The 18,924-nt window shown below is 48.4% G+C and overlaps 1 protein-coding gene across 8 annotated transcripts in view; it reads left to right on the top strand.

The window, feature by feature from the left end:
* The window catches only part of CADPS (calcium dependent secretion activator), a 220,094-nt gene that overhangs the window by 182,342 nt on the left and 18,828 nt on the right, over positions 1–18,924 (top strand). For all 8 annotated transcript variants that reach the window (XM_075432502.1, XM_075432506.1, XM_075432503.1 and 5 more), the window contains 5 exons: positions 559–706; positions 6,228–6,302; positions 7,376–7,459; positions 12,340–12,372; positions 15,466–15,573. In XM_075432502.1, the coding sequence (XP_075288617.1) occupies positions 559–706; positions 6,228–6,302; positions 7,376–7,459; positions 12,340–12,372; positions 15,466–15,573 (448 nt within the window). The remainder of the gene's footprint in view (positions 1–558; positions 707–6,227; positions 6,303–7,375; positions 7,460–12,339; positions 12,373–15,465; positions 15,574–18,924) is intronic.

Below are 18,924 nucleotides of genomic sequence, written 5' to 3' on the forward strand. Positions count from 1 at the left end.
GCATTTTAAAATATGACGTGGGGTCAAATCCTCCAGTCTTTGGCCCAAAAAAGCTCTTGGTGTGACAGGGTTTGTAACTGCCAGGGGTGGAAAATTGGAGCTCAGTGAGAGTTCACGTAGACCTAAAAATGCAATGATCTAGCAATGTCCTCTAAGTCAAGCTTCTGTAGTTGATCTTGTGGAGCAACAGGAGCTTCCTTTAATGAGTCAGGCTTGCTATGCATCTGTGGTTATAAATCAGCTAATGCAACCAAATTCTAGGTGTACATTGACACTGCTGTTTGTCGTATCATCACACTGTTTATCAAGCATGAGAGAGTCAGAATTTCGCTGAAACCATTGCACACTTTATAGATAGTGTGTTTTCTGGAAAGTGGATTTCTTTTTAGACTGGAAATCATTTTTAGTAAAAGCACTTTTGTAACAATGGCACTATAACGCTCCCAGCAGCATTCAGCTTTCTAGTTTGTCGAGCTCTTCTCAGTATTGTTTCACATTATTATTAGCTTCAGTATGTTAAAAAGCAACCGAAACATCTTTTTCTCTTTTCCCTAATAGAACCAGGATTGCATTTGAAGTAAAGCTGCAGAAAACCAGCCGATCAACAGATTTCCGAGTCCCTCAATCAATATGCACCATGTTTAATGTCATGGTGGATGCCAAAGCTCAGTCAACAAAGCTTTGCAGTATGGAAATGGGCCAAGAGGTAAAAATGCAGGTTCTTCCCTTCACAGCTTTTAAAGGCAATGCCATGAATTTTTCCAGTCTCCTGTTGCACTAGCTTCAGAAGCATTGTATCCGTTGTGGATTTAGCCTTCCATATGGAGTGTGCAGATCAATAGGCAGGGGGTTGCTCTCAAGTAAATCTAATTAATATAAACATTCGAATCCGTGTTACTTAGGAGTGACTTTTTGCAAGGACCATGGTGTGCATAAGGTATCTCTTAAGCTTGCTTGGTGCATGATGACCATATATATTGTGTGTGTCAGCAACACGCTTTCTGTATATGACAATTTTCTGCAGACAAACATAAGGAAAACAGAAGTGCCAGGTTGTTGCTGTGATGCTTGTAAAGAAAAAAAGAAAAACAAACAAACAAAAAAAAACCCACCAAAATAGATAACTTCCAAAAGTAGACTGAAATTCCAGCTGCTGTGACTTCCTTGAGTATTAGCTATAATTAGCAAGCTTGACGATTCTGGATTTCCAGGTTCTTAATGACTCAAGTTTATAAACAACAAGCCTGTTTTAATTAATTGCTAATATATTTTTTCTTCTGAAGCCACAGTTGCAGGTTGAAGTTTCTGTGAATTCATCTATGAATTAGACACGGTAAATTGGACTAGATTAAATATATCATAATGATCATTTTGCTACAGTGGCTTCAAGCCAAATTAAATATTCCTATACCGGTCTAGAATAAATTCACAAATACTGTTTGGCTGTCCTATTTTGCTGCTTGTCAGAATTTCCTAGATAAGACCTTTTGCTACAACTTTCCATGGTCAGATTTTGCAGAGAGTCATTGGAAGTTGTTGATTTTTTTTTTCTTAGTTGTTTCCCTCACCCTGTTCCTCTGAGAGGACGTGCTCCAAAGGCCACTGGATACAGCAGGGATCCTTGCCCTGATGCCAGTGATGTTTGGATCAGACCCAGCTGTTCTTTTTTTTTTTTTCTTATATGTGTTTCAGTTATGACATTTTGTTTGTGGCAGTCACTTTGCAAGAGAATTTCAAACTGCTCATCATCAGGTTCTTCCTTCATCCTCCAGGTTAGCTGAGGCATCTCTTGGGTGGGCTTTTGTTGTCTGAGCCTGGACATGAACTTCTCTACCATTTTCTGTTCCATGTTCATACCCATTTATCTCCCCACATCCCTCAGCCCTCATCTGCTGCAACATCTGCCCTGGCAGTGCCCCGTCAGCCAGGAAGGGCCACAGCTGCGGTGCTCCCCACTGCAAAGCAGGATCAAACCCTTGAGCATCATACTAGCACAGTCCCTGGGGACAAGGACACTTTGGAGATCAAGTAGACACTGGTGTCATGACAGAGCAAGCTCATTGCATTCATCAAATTGTCCGGTTAAGTATTCAGATGGCACGAGACTGGTAACATCAGCTACGTCTGGTTATAGTGTGACCAGGCACTCGCTGCATCTTCCCATGCTAACGTGCAGTGCTCTGTGCTTGCCACAGTCTCCTCCAAGTTTTGAGCATCAGTCACGTTGCATGTTCAGCCTGAGTCAAATCACAAGTGAGAGGGGAGCGGGCAGCGGCGCGGCTGTTTCTCCGCTGTTCTCAGCTGCAGCGGGGATTAGCTCTGCAAATCTGCTGGTGCCGCTTCAAGAAGGTGTTTGGTACGGCAGCTCGGAGACAGCCTAACTCTCGTGGCAAGCCGCAGTTTCTGGGGCATGAGGTTTTTAACAGATAGCTGAACTAACAGACCTGTAAAGCAGATGTAAATTATCAGTGCATAAGTTACCATTTAGGGCTGCAGAATTTTATACACCCTCCCTTTTTCTTTTCTTCCTTTTAATGAGTGTTCCTACCTCCTCCTCCATTCGCTCGTGCCACTCTGTATTTCAGCTACCTCCATCTCCTCTTCTTGAAGCTGTCTAAACAGTTGTGCTGAGATGGTTGTGCTGGGGGGGGGTAAAAGTTAGGACATAGATCTGTTGTTACTGCCCGCGAGGGGAGGACAAAATGCCACCCCACCTTTTCCAGTCCCTGGTGGAATGAGAAGACAGTCAGATAGACAGCAGAGAGAGGAGAAACTGGGTTTCGAGCCTGTGTCTTCCTCTGTATTTCGGGGAGCTGGGTCTGTGCATCGTTGAGTCCCCTGTCCCCATGTCCCACCTGCAGCCCCGCTGGGGACGGATGGACAGGGAGGGAGGGACAGACGCCTAGCTGACAGCACCCTCCCTCAGTGCCACAGCTGCCATGTGGCTCGTAAAATAGGTGGTCCCTTTGCAGACAGTTCAAAAACAGCAAAAAGGGCTCACGTTGCCCACCGCAGTGTTCAGGCAGGGGCGTTTGCCCAGGCCTAGCTGGAGCAGACGTTTTGGTTAGAAACAAACCCCTGATTTTTCTGATGGTCCAAGCTGTATGTGGGCAGAGACTCGTCTCAACGGATTTTTTTGACCTCGCTCCTGTGGTTTCCCTCCCACCCCAGAGGCCTTCCCTTGAAGACCACCTTCAGTTACACTTTAACAGATACTTGAATGCATTTTGCGAGCATTACCCTGTGAAACAAACACCCATCATTTCATTTCCATTTCCTTGTCTCTAAAGGCAGCTGTTAAAACATTTGGTAAACATACTTTACCATCTTAAATATTTATTTTTCCTCTGAATTTTTAATACATCTAAGGGGATAAATGTATGTATTAAATGTTTCTCAGTTGGTCTAGTATGTTTCTATTTAATATCTAAGGTCAGATGGTCCTTAGAGAAATACAACGTACACACAATCTGTTACATGACAAGGCAAGATACTCATCACATAAAGTCAAGTTGAATCATTGTAGTGCACTGATTATGGATTGTAATAATTGAGCTAATAGAAAGCTGCGATGGACTCGATCGAAAGCGGGGGCTACGCTGGGTGAAGCAAACCAGCTATGTGATCTTTAACCTCGGGCATTTTCGTGAGAACTGTAGAAGGAGCTGTTGGAAACGCTGGTTTACGAGCCAGGCGTCTGGGAAAGCGGCACCAGGCAGTCATTTTCCAAATGTCCGCCTTCCCCACCCCATCCCGGCCAGGACTCCGTCCCGCGGCGGAGCTGGGGCCACAGCACTGGCAGCACGGGGTGCACATCGCTGCGCTGCCCGGGGCAGGACCCGCAGCCTCACGGGCCTGGTTCTGCACGGTCACTGGCCACCGGGTCTGTGCCTGCCCCAGGGACTGCGGCTGTGACGGGAATGAGCCGTCGGAGTCCTCCCGATGCTGCCTTGGTGCATGCACAGGGTCCTCTCCTGCTCTCAGAGATGCAGTTTTACTCTATCAAGGCTCTTATATGCCTTTAAAACAAGCTTTTAATAAAAAATGCATCAGTCAGTGCATTCCACAGTGCATTGTTTTGCAGATAGCTAGCCATTTTTGAGTTAAAACTCATGATTTACCCGGTGAAAGCAGTTAGCTAAATGCTTGATTGCAAGGTCTTCCATGCACACAGAAAATGCAGCAGCAGGAGGAAAAAATCACGGGGAAGACACCCCCGATATACGCACAACCCATTCTTCATGTCCCTGAGGAGGTCCTGGCCGTGTGTGCCAAGGACTTCAGAAGCTCCAGCTGCTACAGGTCCCTGTCACCCCGCAGCTACAGCTGTGCTGGCAACGGCCGGATCAGTCCTGGGAGCTGATAGGAGATCAGTCATAACTATGTTCCCTATAAGGGGCTCCTATATGTCTTGACCTGCGAAGCAGGACATGGAAAAGGGAACTGCAAATGCAAGTATCGCTTGCTTGTTCGTGTATGTTCTTCCCTCTGAGCCCCCCGGCCAGGCCTTCGGCCGCGGCATGCAGCACTGGTGAAGGGGGTGCAGCTGCCCCGACGCTGAGCCCTGCCGCCCGACAGCCGGTCGCCTTCCTCTTCAGAGGGAAATAAAACCGTAAGGGACTGTCAGCAGTCAGGTACAACACCGTCCCTTCGCCCCGTTTCACTGCCTGCAGATACTACAGGTAGCAATTGCTGAGATTTCAGTGAAAGGCGGTTTCGGTCACGTTTCATTTTCCATTGCTTATGGTTTCTGTGCGTGATGCTGCTGTTCTCATATGTCCCTCTTTTTAAAGATTTTGCTTTATTTATTGTTTATCTTCATATGTTCTTTTTCCTGTCTTTTGCACTTTCCTCTTTATTTCTGTCCCCAATCATCTGAAAAGTTTGCTAAAGAGTGGGTAAGTGTGTCCTACTTTTGTTTTCTTTTTTTCCAAATTCCTATGTTAATGTATTACGTTACTGTCATGGAAAAAATCCCCAAACTATAGAGCGGTTCAGAGACTACCGATCAGACACTGAGACCAACATCTAGCATTCGTAAAGCCCTCACAGTCTTCCTTCCCAAAGTCTGATTAGTATTTAAAGCAGATTTGTCTCTTTCAATGTGATTTGATGTTAACATTTTAAAACAATATTAATGCCAAGTGGTAATGAATATAGTGACTAGCACCAGTGCTTGAAATGTTTGACTGAAAAATCAAATGTTTTGTGTTGGAAAGCAGTCATAATCAGTATTTTCTCAGTCCATTGAAAATAAGAATATACTGTATGTTTTCACTAATTAAATCTTGTATTGGAAACAGGTCTTTTCTAAATTAGTAGAAGACTGTATTTTAGTACCTATTCTAGCCATATTGCAGCTGATTGCATCAGAGCTCCCAAGCTAAGCGAGGTTTGGCGTGTGCAGCAATTGGGTTGAAGACTCAGAAACGCTGATGCTGCAGGCGCTGGCGGTGGTCAGCCAGGTCGGAGCTCCTGCCGCCGGACCTGCTGACGCCCAGGGCTCAGGGCTGCCCTGCCTGCTGGCTTTCACATGGGACAAAAAGGCTCATCTGGATTTGTTGGGGTTTTTAAAATCTATTTTATAGTCACTGAGCAAAGTGTTTAGAGTGCCTGGTTTGAGCTGTGTGCCTGCTGAGCCCGGTGCGTAACGTGTCTTCACGTGCTTTGCTGCAGTGGATGGGAAGGGTGCAGCACCCTCCCCAGGGGTTCAACGCCCTGCGAACTCCCCTGGTGCAGCAAATCCTGCCTGCTCCCCATCCGAGGACAGGGGGGTTTGCGGTGCCCTGGGCAGGGTCTGCCCGTTTCCCTCTGACAGCGGGCATCTCTCATTGTCAGGTGTGATCCCTGCAGAATGAGCAGGGTAACGCCCGGAGAGCTGAAGCAGAAGGACGTCAGGGTCCCTAGGAGCGCTAGGTGCTGGGGCTGACAGGGATGGCAAAGCCTCCCCTCCGGCACATGCGTGTAGCTCGCCGAGCTGTGGGCACATGGAAGAGGGCCGGGTTTGCCCGTGCTTCACAAGCTGATGTAAGAGTCTCCTGAATTCCCTCCTGCGGGTGTAAGCAATCCCTGGCCACTGTAGTGGAGCACGGGGTAGTAAGCTGCATAATGCTTTGGTTTAATGCTGCGTATTGTGGTTCACCAAGGGAAGAGACTGACAACTGTAGAGCTCTTGCCTGTGATCAATGCTAATATTTTCTTCCCCCTCTCCTTTTGTTTTTCTTTAGCACCAGTACCATTCAAAAATAGATGAACTAATTGAGGAAACCGTCAAAGAAATGATAACACTCCTAGTGGCAAAGGTAACCTTCGGCTTCAGGTGAAGTGATTCACTGTTAACATTGCGTTTTTAATACGTGCGTTTCCATTAAAATGTGACACATTAAGATGTTGAATTGGCTTCTTGTTTCTCACAGGCAAGATCATACATCTCCCAGTCCTTTCATGGTGACTCTTTGATGATTAGGAACTGCGTGAGGTGTAATGCGCTGCTAGCAGGATTGCCGTCCTGGGCCAGGAGTGGCTCTAAGGAGCGGGTGTTATGTTGGGGGGGTAACACCCCATGGTCAGCATCACCCCCTGGCACTGAGGGCAGCTGCAGTCAGGGTGTGGCACTGCCGAATGCCCCTGCGTAGACGTTGGGGTGGCGCGCAGGGGTGGTCACCGCTCCTACGCATGAGGTTGTGTGGACAAAATAACTCGGCTTGTGCAAGATCGCCATATGCTCTTCTAAGAAATTAATGTGGAGGTGACAGTAGTGGGAAATACATTCCAAAATGTCAGGGTTTATTCTTTGGAAGTTGTTTTTCATCAGAATTGGCTCCTCTAGCTCAGCTACCAGCATTTCCCATGGGTTGTTGTGTAGGTCTGGTGTGCTGCGCTAACGCAGAGGGGAACTGGTACGTAGGGAGAAAGATGGTGGGGTGTGTTTTCCTCCAGTTTCAAATTTTCTGAGAACAAGTCATCCCTATTATACAGTGGAGACCTTTAAACATAATCCGCCAACGTATGCCAGTTCGATTCTTCTGCACGAATACCCAGCTAGCTGCGTGCGTGACACTGCGTACCGGGAGCAAGAACCACCAGCTTCCCGGTCCGGAGAGGCTGTGCTGGCTTCCCCACGTGCTGCACCCTCCTCCTGCCCCCAGCATCACCCGTGGCCCCGAGGGGTGATTCCCACCCAGCGAGAGGTGGGCCATGCAGCACCCGAACAGCAATGCTCCTTTCTCCCCACGCCCCGGCCTGCTGTCCTCCGTACAGGCTGTCCGTTCCGCTGGCAATGCTGAGAGCTCCACTGGCTTCCTTGAAGCTGATGGTGATTTTTGCACCTTTGTTCAGTTATTAAAAATAATTGCAGTATTTTTTGTCTTTGTAGTTTGTCACCATTTTGGAAGGAGTCTTGGCCAAACTGTCTAGATACGATGAAGGAACTTTGTTTTCTTCTTTCCTGTCATTTACTGTAAGTACAGACAATATTTGCCTTTCTTCTTTTTTTTTTTCCCCGAGCTGTAATCTCCTGCTCTCCCAGAACTAGACCAGCTGCATAATAATGCCTCCATTCTGTGATGTTTGAACACTGTAACCCCCACATGAACAGACAAACAACCTGTACACAGATATACAACACTTACACACCCAGGATGCACAGGCCATCGTACTGTAGCACAGAGTAAAGCCATCTCCAGTCGCCGTTCAGGTTGGTGGAGTTTATTCTGTTGAGGATACATGTGAAGCTGTAAAAAAACTGTTGCGTTGTACACGCAATTTCCCTAACTAAAGAAGTTGCTTCATTGCCACCTTGCATGACAGGCTGTCACTGTTTAGAGCAGGGCAGCAAGAAGCAGAGTGATAGATGCTCTCTGTTTTAACCAAAACCAGGACACAGGTGTGTCCCCTTCATTCTTCTGGCCATAACAGTGACCATCGTAAGTAGTAAAAAACAAAGTAAGGGAGCTCTAGGGAGTGCCTTTGTGTTTCTAAATGAGAACAGGGTGGGGGAAGTGCCATGAGGTTGTGCAGCACAAGGTGCCTCTCATGCCGCCTTTCTCCCTGACGTTGCAGAACCAATCCACAGCTCGTCACATTCCGTATTTCCAAGAAAGGTGCAGGACAAGAACCGTGTCTGTGGTTGGCCACAGTCTCTGCAAGGGTTTAGCAATCACCTGAGCTGTATTCCAGAGAAGTGTTGTGACAGCTTCTCAGGCCAAACATATGGCAGATGATTTCCAAAGGTCTTCTGAAAGTCCGTGCCAGAAAGTTTTCAAGAGCGTATTTTGGCAAGCCCGACTTCTCTCAGCTCGGCTCACAGACAGTTGTGCACCCAAATGCGTGTGTCTGGGCTTGCTTGGGAGGTTGCAGTAACGTTGTCACCTGCTGTGCCCACTGCCCATGCACACAGCCGGTCCTGTGCTCACTTGTTCACGGAGACTGGGCAGGAGGCAGAAGGCACTGCCCTGCAGACTGGAAAGGCTTTCCAAAATCTCATTCAGGAGCTGTCTTAGCTACTCATATTGTCTGTTGTTTGCTGCTCCTGAGCCCTCTTTGCTGAGTTTGAGGTGGTTTTGTAGGCTCCGTGTGGAAATGGGGGTGGTTGTAGGAAGGCTGACCAGCTGAGGCCAGAGACACTGCTCACAGGAGCCGTGGGCACACAGAATCTGGCAGCTTAGCTGAACCGCTACGGGGCTCAGACTGAGCGCCCGGACCGGACCCTGCAGGTGTGCTGCAGGCGGGTGTCCCGCTCACTGCCCCGCGGTGCAGCTCTGCTCCCAGCGTAACCCCGGGGGGGTTACAGCTCATCCTGCTCGGGGGGATGCAGGGGATGGCTTCGGGGGGACACCTGCCCTCACTCCAGTGCTGCCAAGGACTGGGAGACGCTGGCGCGCCAGCAGCAGAGGATGTGCAGGTGGCAGCTTTCCAGGCGTCGGAAGCACCAGCATCAGCCCGGGCAGACAGTGTAACGTGCAGCCCTGCCTTCTCCGTGCATCCGAGCTGTTCCTGGGTTGATGCTGCGCTGCTCCCAGCACGCCCTGCTGCTTACGCTGCCGAGTGCTGCTGCCTTCGATTGCGGAGCGAAGCCCCCAGCCGCGCTCGGGCTCTGGGTGAGGAGGCAGCACGTAGGTGCGTGGCGGTCAGGCATCCTCTCTGCTGCTCCTCGGCTGCTGACCAACAGTTACCTGCCCCAGCAGCAGCAAAACGGCCTGTCCCGCTCCGACGGCCCTGCAGCCTGTGAGCCCAGCTCCACAGCTTCAGTTTCCTGGGTTTCTAGCCAGGAAGGGGTGTGCATCCAAACAGTTACTGTGCGTGGACGAGCAGGATTGCTCCTCTGTGGGCAGGGGACGTCTCTCGCTTTGGCCTGCTTGTTTGCTGGGAGCCGCTGGGCAGCACCAGCCGCCAGAGGAGGCGGAGGAGCAGCCCCGACCCCTTTGGCACTGGGCTTAGAAAGTCTCCCTTCCCTGCAGTAGTAATGTGCTTTGCTGTGTTTAGTCTTTGCAATGATAAATAGAGAAGCTCTCTCCTGTTACAGCATGCTTGCACCACCTCCCACGTTTTCCCTGTCTGAACAAATACAACAAAGTGTGATGGTCCAAGCCGCCGAGCTCTAGAAAGCATTAGTCTCCCACCCCCTTCCACCGACTTCTTTCATCGCGTGTTTTCCAGGCGCTCTGCAAGTGACATGTAATCGGGGGTCTTGTGACAGACAGTTTTATCACCTAGTAGGATATCCTCATTTCCAATTCTTGCCTCGAAATTCAAGATAAAATTAATGCATCTGTTGTCCTAATAAATTCTCACTAGCCACTTCTCCTTGCAGAGCACTTTGAGAGGAAAATACCCTTCTAAATTTGGCCAGACTTTCTCTTTTTTTCAGTTTGTTGCTACATTTAAGTGGATCTCGGCGGCAGCAGCCCAGGCCCTGGCTGGGTGTCTTCATGGGCAGATCCACTGAGTCGCACGAATGACAGCTGCTAAAACTCCCTTTAATCTGGATGGCCTCTGTAGGTGGAGAGTTACACCTACAGTAATTAAAACCAAAGACTGCATGTTACCCAAGGGAGACAGAAGTAAAAGATCTTATTTTTGTTCTGTGCAAAATTTGTATGGTAAACTGAGACGTTTCATGGCAAAGTCACATACTTTGTGAAAAACGGCAGCCTAGCAAAAATCACACAACATCCGGCAGTTTGGAAATTTTACTAAATGTAGCCAAATCTGAGTTTAAAGAAAAACAAGTAATTATTCTGATTAAAGGGGAGTGGGCAGGAGAAGCAGCTCAGTTTTTTTGTGGGTGGAGAGGGGAGATCGCAGGAAGCCGACTGAGTTATTCTTGTCGCCTCTTGGCTTTGGAGAAGAAGGCAGTTTGAGACAGTGGTGCTAAGCTGGCCCTCAGAGTGCTAAATCCGTGCTCAGATGGCAGGTTTCCCGGCGTGCCCCGCGTTACTTCATGCCCTGTGTGATATTTGACGGTGCGGGTGCATGGCACGGTGCAGCCCTGAGCGCGGCCCCCGGCTCGAATTCTGCGGGCTGTTGAGCCGCATCGTTTCCCAAGCTTTCCTCCCGGTTGTTTAGCTTTGCTGCTCGGAAAAAGAGCTCGTTTGGAGCGAGCTTGGGCAGCCCTGCCTGCGGCTGCTCCGTGCCGGCGTGGGTGTGCCGTGACTGCCTGCTCCTCCAGAGCTGCCACCCTTGGTTGGGCTCCAGCCGCCTCCACGCTCGGAGGCTGGGGCTCCTCCGCTCCCGTTCTGCAGGAGCGAGGGATCGCGCTTCGCTCCCTCCCGAGAAAGTTGTGAGGATAAATGCAGCGAAAGGGCGAGTTGTCCAGACGGCCGGCTGGGAACGGGGGTGCCGGGAGGTTCGCTGTTCTCTGGGAGCGAGGGCTTGGTGCTGATTTTGCTTCATCCTTTGTGAACTCGCACGCTGGGACGTGCCCCGTCCCCCAGCATCCCCTCAGAAAGCCAGACCCTGGCGGCAGGCGCTCGACGTCCTCCTCTTGCCCTCCCCTCTGTTCTTGCCCCCCGGCTCGGCAGCCCGGGTGCTGCCAGTGCTTGCAGCGTTCACCTCGGCAATTACCACCAGTCTGGTCTTTTGTATCGCCTCATTGTGCTTAATTATGCACCCCCCACACACACCATATGAGTGCTTCCACCCACTCTCACATTCTGTCTCACACATACATTCATTCTCTCATTCGGGACACATAATTTATTCATCCCAAGATGCAACTGTGTGCGTGTTATATTTAGGCTGTTTTAATGGTAGCTTTAGAAATATTTAAAAGCAGGTGAGCTTTTACACCCAAACAAAGATGGCCGGCAACGCTTACCCTAATTAAAAGCAGAAGCGTTGTGGAAAATCCCTGCCGTACTCTTTCTAGACATGGTGCCTTATGCTGCAGTGGGAAAAAGGTCTCTCTGGCCAGCTGGGCACTGCTCAGTTGAAAAAGTTGGCCCTGACGTCGGTGGCCACCCTGCCTCCCATGCCAGGCAACCTGCACCCGGCTGCAGGGCAAATTTACAAAGCAAATTTGGAGTCTTGCAGGTCCTGCCAGCTTGTGGGGACACCGCGGAGTGCAGTGTCCACCCTCTGATACCCTCCCTCAAAGAACATCTTCTGAAAGAGGGGGGGAAATCGTAGGAAGCTAAGGTAGCTGTTCAGAGTCTGGGAAGCAGAAGAGCTTTGGGGCGCTTCTCTGCGGCGTGGCGTGAGCACGCTGCCCCAACACGGTCTGCGAGCTCCTGCCAGCGTCAGGGCTGGCAAAAAGGGGGAAAATAATGTCCCGGGCTGCAGCCTGCAGAGCTGGGGGAAGCACGCTGCGGCTGGGACTATGGGCAGGGGACAAAGTTAGGGTCCTTTGGGTGCTCTCTTGTGGCCACCCTTGTGCAGGTCCCTGCCAGCCTCGCCATGCCATCGTGCCCCCGCTGCCAGGTGAGCTCCCGCAGTCCCCAGGATGTGGCTCCCAATGGGAGAGACACGCGCTGCCTTCGGAGACACGTGGCATCGGGCGGAGAACAAGGCCTCCAAAGAAAATAACGACGTCTACTTATGAACCTCGTCTTCCCCCGCTTGCTGAAGTAGAAGAGGGAGAAGCACAACTCCCACACTATCATCTGTTGCTATTAGAGCTTTAGCAGCAGTAAAGTTACCTCTCCAAAACAACAACAACAAAAATACTGCCCTTGCCTATTCTTTTAGTCAGGAAATGTAGTTTTTGTCACCTTTTTTCCCCCACTCAGCATTGTGTTGTCCCAAGTCTTGGCTGGAGAAGCTCTTACAGATGTTCAAAGAAAAAAACAAAGACCTGAAAACGTGCTTATGGTGTAAACTCTCTTCTTGTTCCTTTTACAGGTGAAGGCTGCTTCCAAATACGTGGATGTACCCGTAAGCACAATTTAAACAACTTCTGTCAGAGTAATTTGCGTCGTGCTTCGGTTTATGGCATGTGTAGCAACCCATGTTATGCATTAACAGCCAAGATTGAACCATGGGCCTTCACACTTCTAACATTTGAACTGGAAAGAAAATCTCCATGACGTTAATAATGAGCAGTTGCCCTCTTATGGAGACCTACAAGGCTGTTTAGGCAATAATTTGCAGATGGTGTCAAAAAGGTACCATATTTATCCAATTGGCTTGAATCACATTAAAAAAAAAAAAAAAAAGGGAGCAGTGCATTCTGTTAATTCTTCATTTGGACTTGTACAAATACAGTATAATTTCCAAACAAAAAGGTCCAGACATGTTAGAACTGAGCCAACACACATCTAACACATTAGCTAATCTATTTTATTTTTGTTCTTCTAATTGTTGGTTTATTTTACTCTTTTGCAAAATGACTTTTTTATTACTTTGGGGAAATGGTGATGAGCTAGCAACATGTGTTTGGGAAATTGTTAATGAAAATAATTTTTTCCATTTTTCTGTAATTGGTATAGGAAAACTGTACATCGTCTTCTCTAATTAGACCTTGATTCATAAGGAAAAGAGCCCTTAACGTTCTTAGACAGCGCTTAACTTGCCAGAAATTTGCATTTAAATTGAGTGGAAGTGCAATATATGAATGTTGACTGGAATAAGGGGTTACTGTAACATTTACGGGCAGAAAGATCCTGGGCAATTACAAATGAAAAAAGAGTAGATCTTAATACACCGCACTAAGTACTTCCTGCATCCATTGTACTGGGCAGTGTAATCGAGAATAGCTCAGTTGAGTTTGATGACCTCTATGTATAATGTATATAAGTACATTTAATGTGGATGTGATTGGTCTGCATGCTCTCACGTGACAGCGTCATAAATTTATCAGACATCTTGGACCACATCATCTGCGTTCAGAGCTTCCATCCCTTTAGCCCAAAAGAAACCTTTCCTACTAATTTGCCGTATCTTTAGCCCATCACAAGGAAGACAAACTCTTGAACAGTGAGAGATCTTGCTTGGTTTAAAATATCCCAATGCAAAGGTTGGCATCCTGTTGTCTTGGAGTAATAGAAACAAGATAGTGAGAGCATTAGAAAGAGAGATTTAGAATTTATTTTTAGCCCTAGAAAATGTGGAGATCCTTCAGTTGAAACTCCTAGTCGTTCAAGTGCATGCTAAATATTTATTCATCAGGAATTTGAGCACAGAACAGTTATTTTAAGTACCTTTTAGGACAAAGCGTGACCTTCTCTGAGGCCTCTGCGTTCCTGGAATGTAAACCGTCTCCAGGGAAGTGGTCTCAGCAAAATGCTACATAACCCTTTCCAGCTTTTCCAAAAGCATTGTACCTGGGACACCCTCGGCAGGTCCGCAGCGGGAGGAGCAGGGTCTGCTCCCATCCTTGGAGCCAGACAGACACTCCGGTTCTTTGTGTAAAATAGAACAGAAATCATTCATCTGGGTTATTTTTCAGTTGTTTCCCCACCTTCCCCTAGAAACCAAGCCACGTTACAGTGGCCTCCTTGACAGCCTCAGCATATTTAATGAAGTCAACCACCCGCCCCGAGCAGCTCCAGACCTTTGCGGGCGGCCACCCCATGGTCCTTGAGCCACTGCCTTTCCAGGGGAGGGGGGAAGAAAAACCTGTTTGACTAGAGGACAGAGGGGAAATGCTGGTGTTGAACAGAAAACCATCGGTTAAAGCTAATCCCGCAGATGCCGTTGCAGTTGTCTGCATGCAAACCAATCCGTTTAATGCCACCTTGAAATGGGCACGATCGGCGTGCTGAAAATTGCTTGAAAGTGTAACACTTGACTACTGCCACATTTGTGTTGTCCTCATTGTTTTTCAAATTAATACCTTGTCATTGTTGCAGTAGGTGTTAAGAAATGTTTCTGGCTTCCCAAGGGCCAAGCACTGGCCCTTTGCTTGATAATTGTTTGCTTTGTATTGAAAAACTCCCTTCCTACTGCTTTCCAAACTGTCCTCATTTTCACCCTGGAAATTACACAGATGTGTTAACTAACTTCAATTTACAGCGGCTGACAATCGTATCTTGCAGAGAAATGATACTCTGTGATCTGAGGTAAATCACAGTAATGGAAACTAATGACACTAGTTATTAACAAACTTACAATGTGCCATGGAAATTTAAGATTTTTGTGGCAGCTCTCGTAATGACTCATGTTACAGTATTTTAATGGGTTTCCTTTGAGGTAAGTTTGATTCCAATATATCAAGCAATGTGAACTCAAATAGGATTTTTTTTTTTAAGTATCTTCCCCTCCACCTGCTTCAGTTGCCATTTTCTTTAAAGAAATGCTGTTGTCCCAAAATCTTGCACGCTTGTAGGTTGCTGTTTAAAATCAGTTAAATTCTGCAGAGAGAGATGTGACAGCACAGGGAGGCTTCTTGCCGTTTAGCAGCAGCTTAAACATTGGTATAGACATAAGTTCCCTGACTTACCATTTAGCCAGTTTATTCTTAAGAGCAGCAGTAAAAGGGACCTGAAGTCAGGGGTCTAAACACAAAAAGGGCAGGCGATTTTGGCATGCCTCCTGCAACGCCAGCTGCCTGCTACGCACATCCTTGCACCACAGAAGAAGAACCAAGCGCCCGGCTCTGGCTGTTGGCTTTCTGCCCTCGGAAACCAGAGGGCTTGCATAGAGAAGACGACCCAAGAAAACAACGCATCCCCAGCCCAGCTCGCTGGTTCGCTCGTTAGGTCAACGGCACCAAAGGTGGCAAGAGAACTTCCCGGCATCGGTATGTCGAGGAGGAGCTTTTTTCCTCCACCAGCTTCGCTCTAGGCAAAAGAAGAGAAAGAGCAAGTGTCTTGGCACGATCGTGTGCTGCACGCAGTATTTTGCTGGGCGCGGGGCGCAGAGCAGCGGGACTCGGTGTCCGTCAGGTAAGGAAAGGGCGAACTGCAGGAGGACAGCAAGAGATGGAGGAGACAGAAAAGCAGCGATGAGGCTACACAGAGGAGCTGCTCCCTGCGCCGCTATTCATGTTTCTCTCTCTCTCTCTCTCTTCTTCTCTCCCCCCTGCAGAAGCCGGGGATGGATGTTGCTGATGCCTATGTGACATTTGTCCGCCACTCTCAGGATGTCCTGCGTGATAAGGTCAATGAGGAGATGTATATAGAAAGGTTATTTGATGTAAGTAAATGCCTTCTCCTCCTTGGACACCAAGCAGGAGAGACCCAAAATGTGACAAAATAAGACAGGAGGATAAGTCACATTTTGAGAAAATTTATTGGTTATAGCTTAAAAAAATAAATAAATCTTTCCTTTCTTTCTGACTAAGGCTCGTATCTGCTCTCTGCCTGCTTTAAACCTCTACTCTAGTCTACTGTGTCTTGGTCTGTCTGTGCGTGGATTTTAAGGGAACAGCATCTTCTCAGAGAGCCCTTTACTATGTTTAAGCTTGTGGAAAATCTCTCTGTAACAGAACATCTTGGTCATTGTTCTCACTGTTACAATTTGAGCTGGGTTTTTGGCAGAAGCATTTGCTAAGGGCCATTTCTTCTGCGCATTTTGCAGTGTGTTTCATTGACAAGCAGTCCAAAACTGACAGAAAATTAATGGTACTAAATTTTAATTTTAAAAGCTAACCAAAACAGAGCTGGTTAGGAATGGACTTTGGTATTTCAGGAGGACCATCTTGTGGTGTCAGACACCAAAGGTAAAGCTGAGACATGGTCTGCTTGATGAAGATGGCATGGTAGGAACTGACACAGATGTTCAAAGCTATTTTTCTGTTGCACAAGATAAATTCATTGGACCGTAAGAGAACAGTGACCTGCGATGCCCGTTTGTTTTGGATTTGGATGCATGTTAACCGATATCTCTGTTTCTGTTGCTCTTGTTGCGTTATAACCTTTCTGTCCTCATAGCTGTTCTATAGCGAAGGTTTTCTGTTGATGGCCAGCCTGTAGCATTAGTGTTTCAGTCTCCTTTAGGGTATTTGTCCATATATTGATTTCTGTTTGAAGCAGCTTCTGTTCCTCCTTTCCTTCCTCTCATCTCTCAGCAGTGCCATTTCTCAGTCTCCCGGCCCTGGAACAACCTTCCTCGCTTTCTTCACTCGCTCGTTTGCTTCCTCAGTGTGCAGGGAAAGCTGCTTTTTTTCCCAGCCAACCTCCTCCTTCACTCGACACCTCTCTTTCTGCGCATTACCTGTCCCTTAGAAACCTCTTCCTCCTTTTACAATTCCCACTCTTTCTTTCCCCCGCACCTTATCGGATTAAAATGGAACTTATCTCTCATGTCAAATGTTTTATCACATTATATCAAGTGGCATGAATTAGAGTCAAATAATCTTACTGTGTACATCTACTAGCATGACCCATATCCACTGAGAATGCCTCATTCATGCACGGAGCGCAGCAGGGCCTCCGCCGGGCGCCGCGCATGCTCGCTCCGGGCAGAGTCTGCAGCGCGGAGCACCAGACGCAAATCACCCATCAAGCAGGCATGGGGAGAAAAAACAAAACATAAAACAAAAGACTGGCGCTTCCATCTGCAGCAGGCCTGCGAGTGCATTGCTCGTTTGTGTTGAAATTTATTCCATGAGCAGTTAAATTTCCAGAGCTCATCTGGACTGTTCTTTTCAATGCCCACACTGCCTCTTCCCTCAGCCTTTCCCTATGATTCACAGTTGGTGTGTTTGTACCCTTTGGGCCATTATATTTCCAATTTTCAAAAGGCTGTAATTAGCACAAATATTGATTTCAGTTTGATCTGCTCATACTTAGTTTTACCAAGCCATATTTTAAACAAATTAACAGTTGACATATTAAAAAAAAAAAAAGAGCAGCTACCTTGGTGGAAAGCAAAAAGTGCACAACCTTTCTTTCCCTCCCTGCTTTCATTGAGCCTCCCTGGTCTGTGTGGGTTGAAATAATCGAGAGTAGGGTTTTTCCATTGCTCTGCCTGTTTGGACCCAGGCTGGCTGCAGGCGGGAGCCGCAGCGTGCGGGAGCTGTTCCCATTCCCGTTCCCGTTCCCGTTCCCCGTGCCGGCAGGGCGGCGTTGGGATCCGATGCCGCCAGCCTCTTGGCAAGCATCTGGCGTACGTGAGTGTGCGCCCGCGAGCAGGGTGAGCTGCGGGGCCCTCGGTTCGCAGGGAGGGAGGGGGATGTGCCGAGCCCTAGCCACCCAAAAATCGCGATGACGTTTCAAGCGGTCGTGTCACGTCTTTGCCACGTTGCGGCTGAAGCAGCTGGTCGCTCCCGAGGTCCGGTCTCGGCACGGCCGAGGTGCTGCTGGCAGGTCAGCAGCAGCAGGGTGTGTGGGTACGCGGGGGTCACCTGCGCCCAGACCTCCAGTAAATGGGTGCTGCCTTCACCGGCGTTTCGGTAAGCACGGGAGCAAACGCTGAACTCCGCTGTCCGGAGCTTGACCTCAGCCACAGCGCTGCAGCCCTTTGCCCCCCTTGCCGGATGCAGAGAAGCGGCGTGGCCACGGGGTCTTTAAACTCCTTTGGTCTCTGCACCAACGGTCGTATTTTCCAAGCACATTTTAGGTTCTAGCTACCTTTTTAATGAGAAAGGGAGGAGGAATAATCAAAAATGGTGTTTATGACGCTGACTTCGACTTGTGCTTCCCCCAGCGTGGCAGAGGAGCAGTCCTCTTGGCTGCAGAGTTTCTCCAGGCAATGAGATCATTAACGCTTGCGAGGCCAGCTCCTCCGCTGGCTTAGCGCAGCGATGCTGGCTTACCCCAGCCAGAAGCTTAGTCCAGTTTTAGGATGTTAGATGGTAATACGCGCGGCTGTGGCAGGTAAACAGCTTAAATCTGCCTGCAGGCAGTTCCTCTGCTCTCAGACACTCGCAGTGTAGGGCTCGGTCCCCTTGCTGTGCCGTCGTGAGCGGTGCCAGAGCAGAGGTGCACGGTGCAAGGCTGCGTATCGCGCCTTCGGTGGGGTCTGCAGCTCCCGGGATGTTCCTAATCCCTGCATTTCTCCGCAGCCCTGCCCAGCGTTTCCAGTCATTTGCCCTCTTTGTTTCTGCCCAGGAGCAGAGGCTGCGGAGCACGTTAGCTTGTCTCCGAACAGAACCTGGGCTAACGTGTCTTTTTTTGGTATTTGCCATGATTTCTTAGCTCATGAACCATCTCTCTCTCCCTGCATCGCGTGCCCTGCTCGCACCTGCAGAACAGGGCTATGCTGTATGGGAGATACTGGTGTTTGCAAAAGATTATTGTAATATTTCTGTGTGGTCTGTGTTTTAATCCTCTTAATTCTGCGAATTAGTCAGGGTTTTTTTTTTACCCCCCTGAAATAGAGTCATCTTAATTTTAAAAATCTGTATTCTTGGGATCATTGAACGAACAGATTGATCGTGGAGTTCTGCTGGTAATCAAAACCTAACTAGCTTTTTGGCAGTGCTGTTTACTGCAGAGTAACATGACTTATTTACTTGGCCTGGCTCACTAATTTGATAACATTTAAAGCTAAAACACAGTAATAAGGCCCGTTGGTGGGGAGCAGTGGTAACAGAAGAGTTTG

This window comes from Opisthocomus hoazin, chromosome 11 (genome assembly GCF_030867145.1).
Source record: "Opisthocomus hoazin isolate bOpiHoa1 chromosome 11, bOpiHoa1.hap1, whole genome shotgun sequence".
NCBI classification, from domain to species: Eukaryota; Metazoa; Chordata; class Aves; order Opisthocomiformes; family Opisthocomidae; genus Opisthocomus; species Opisthocomus hoazin.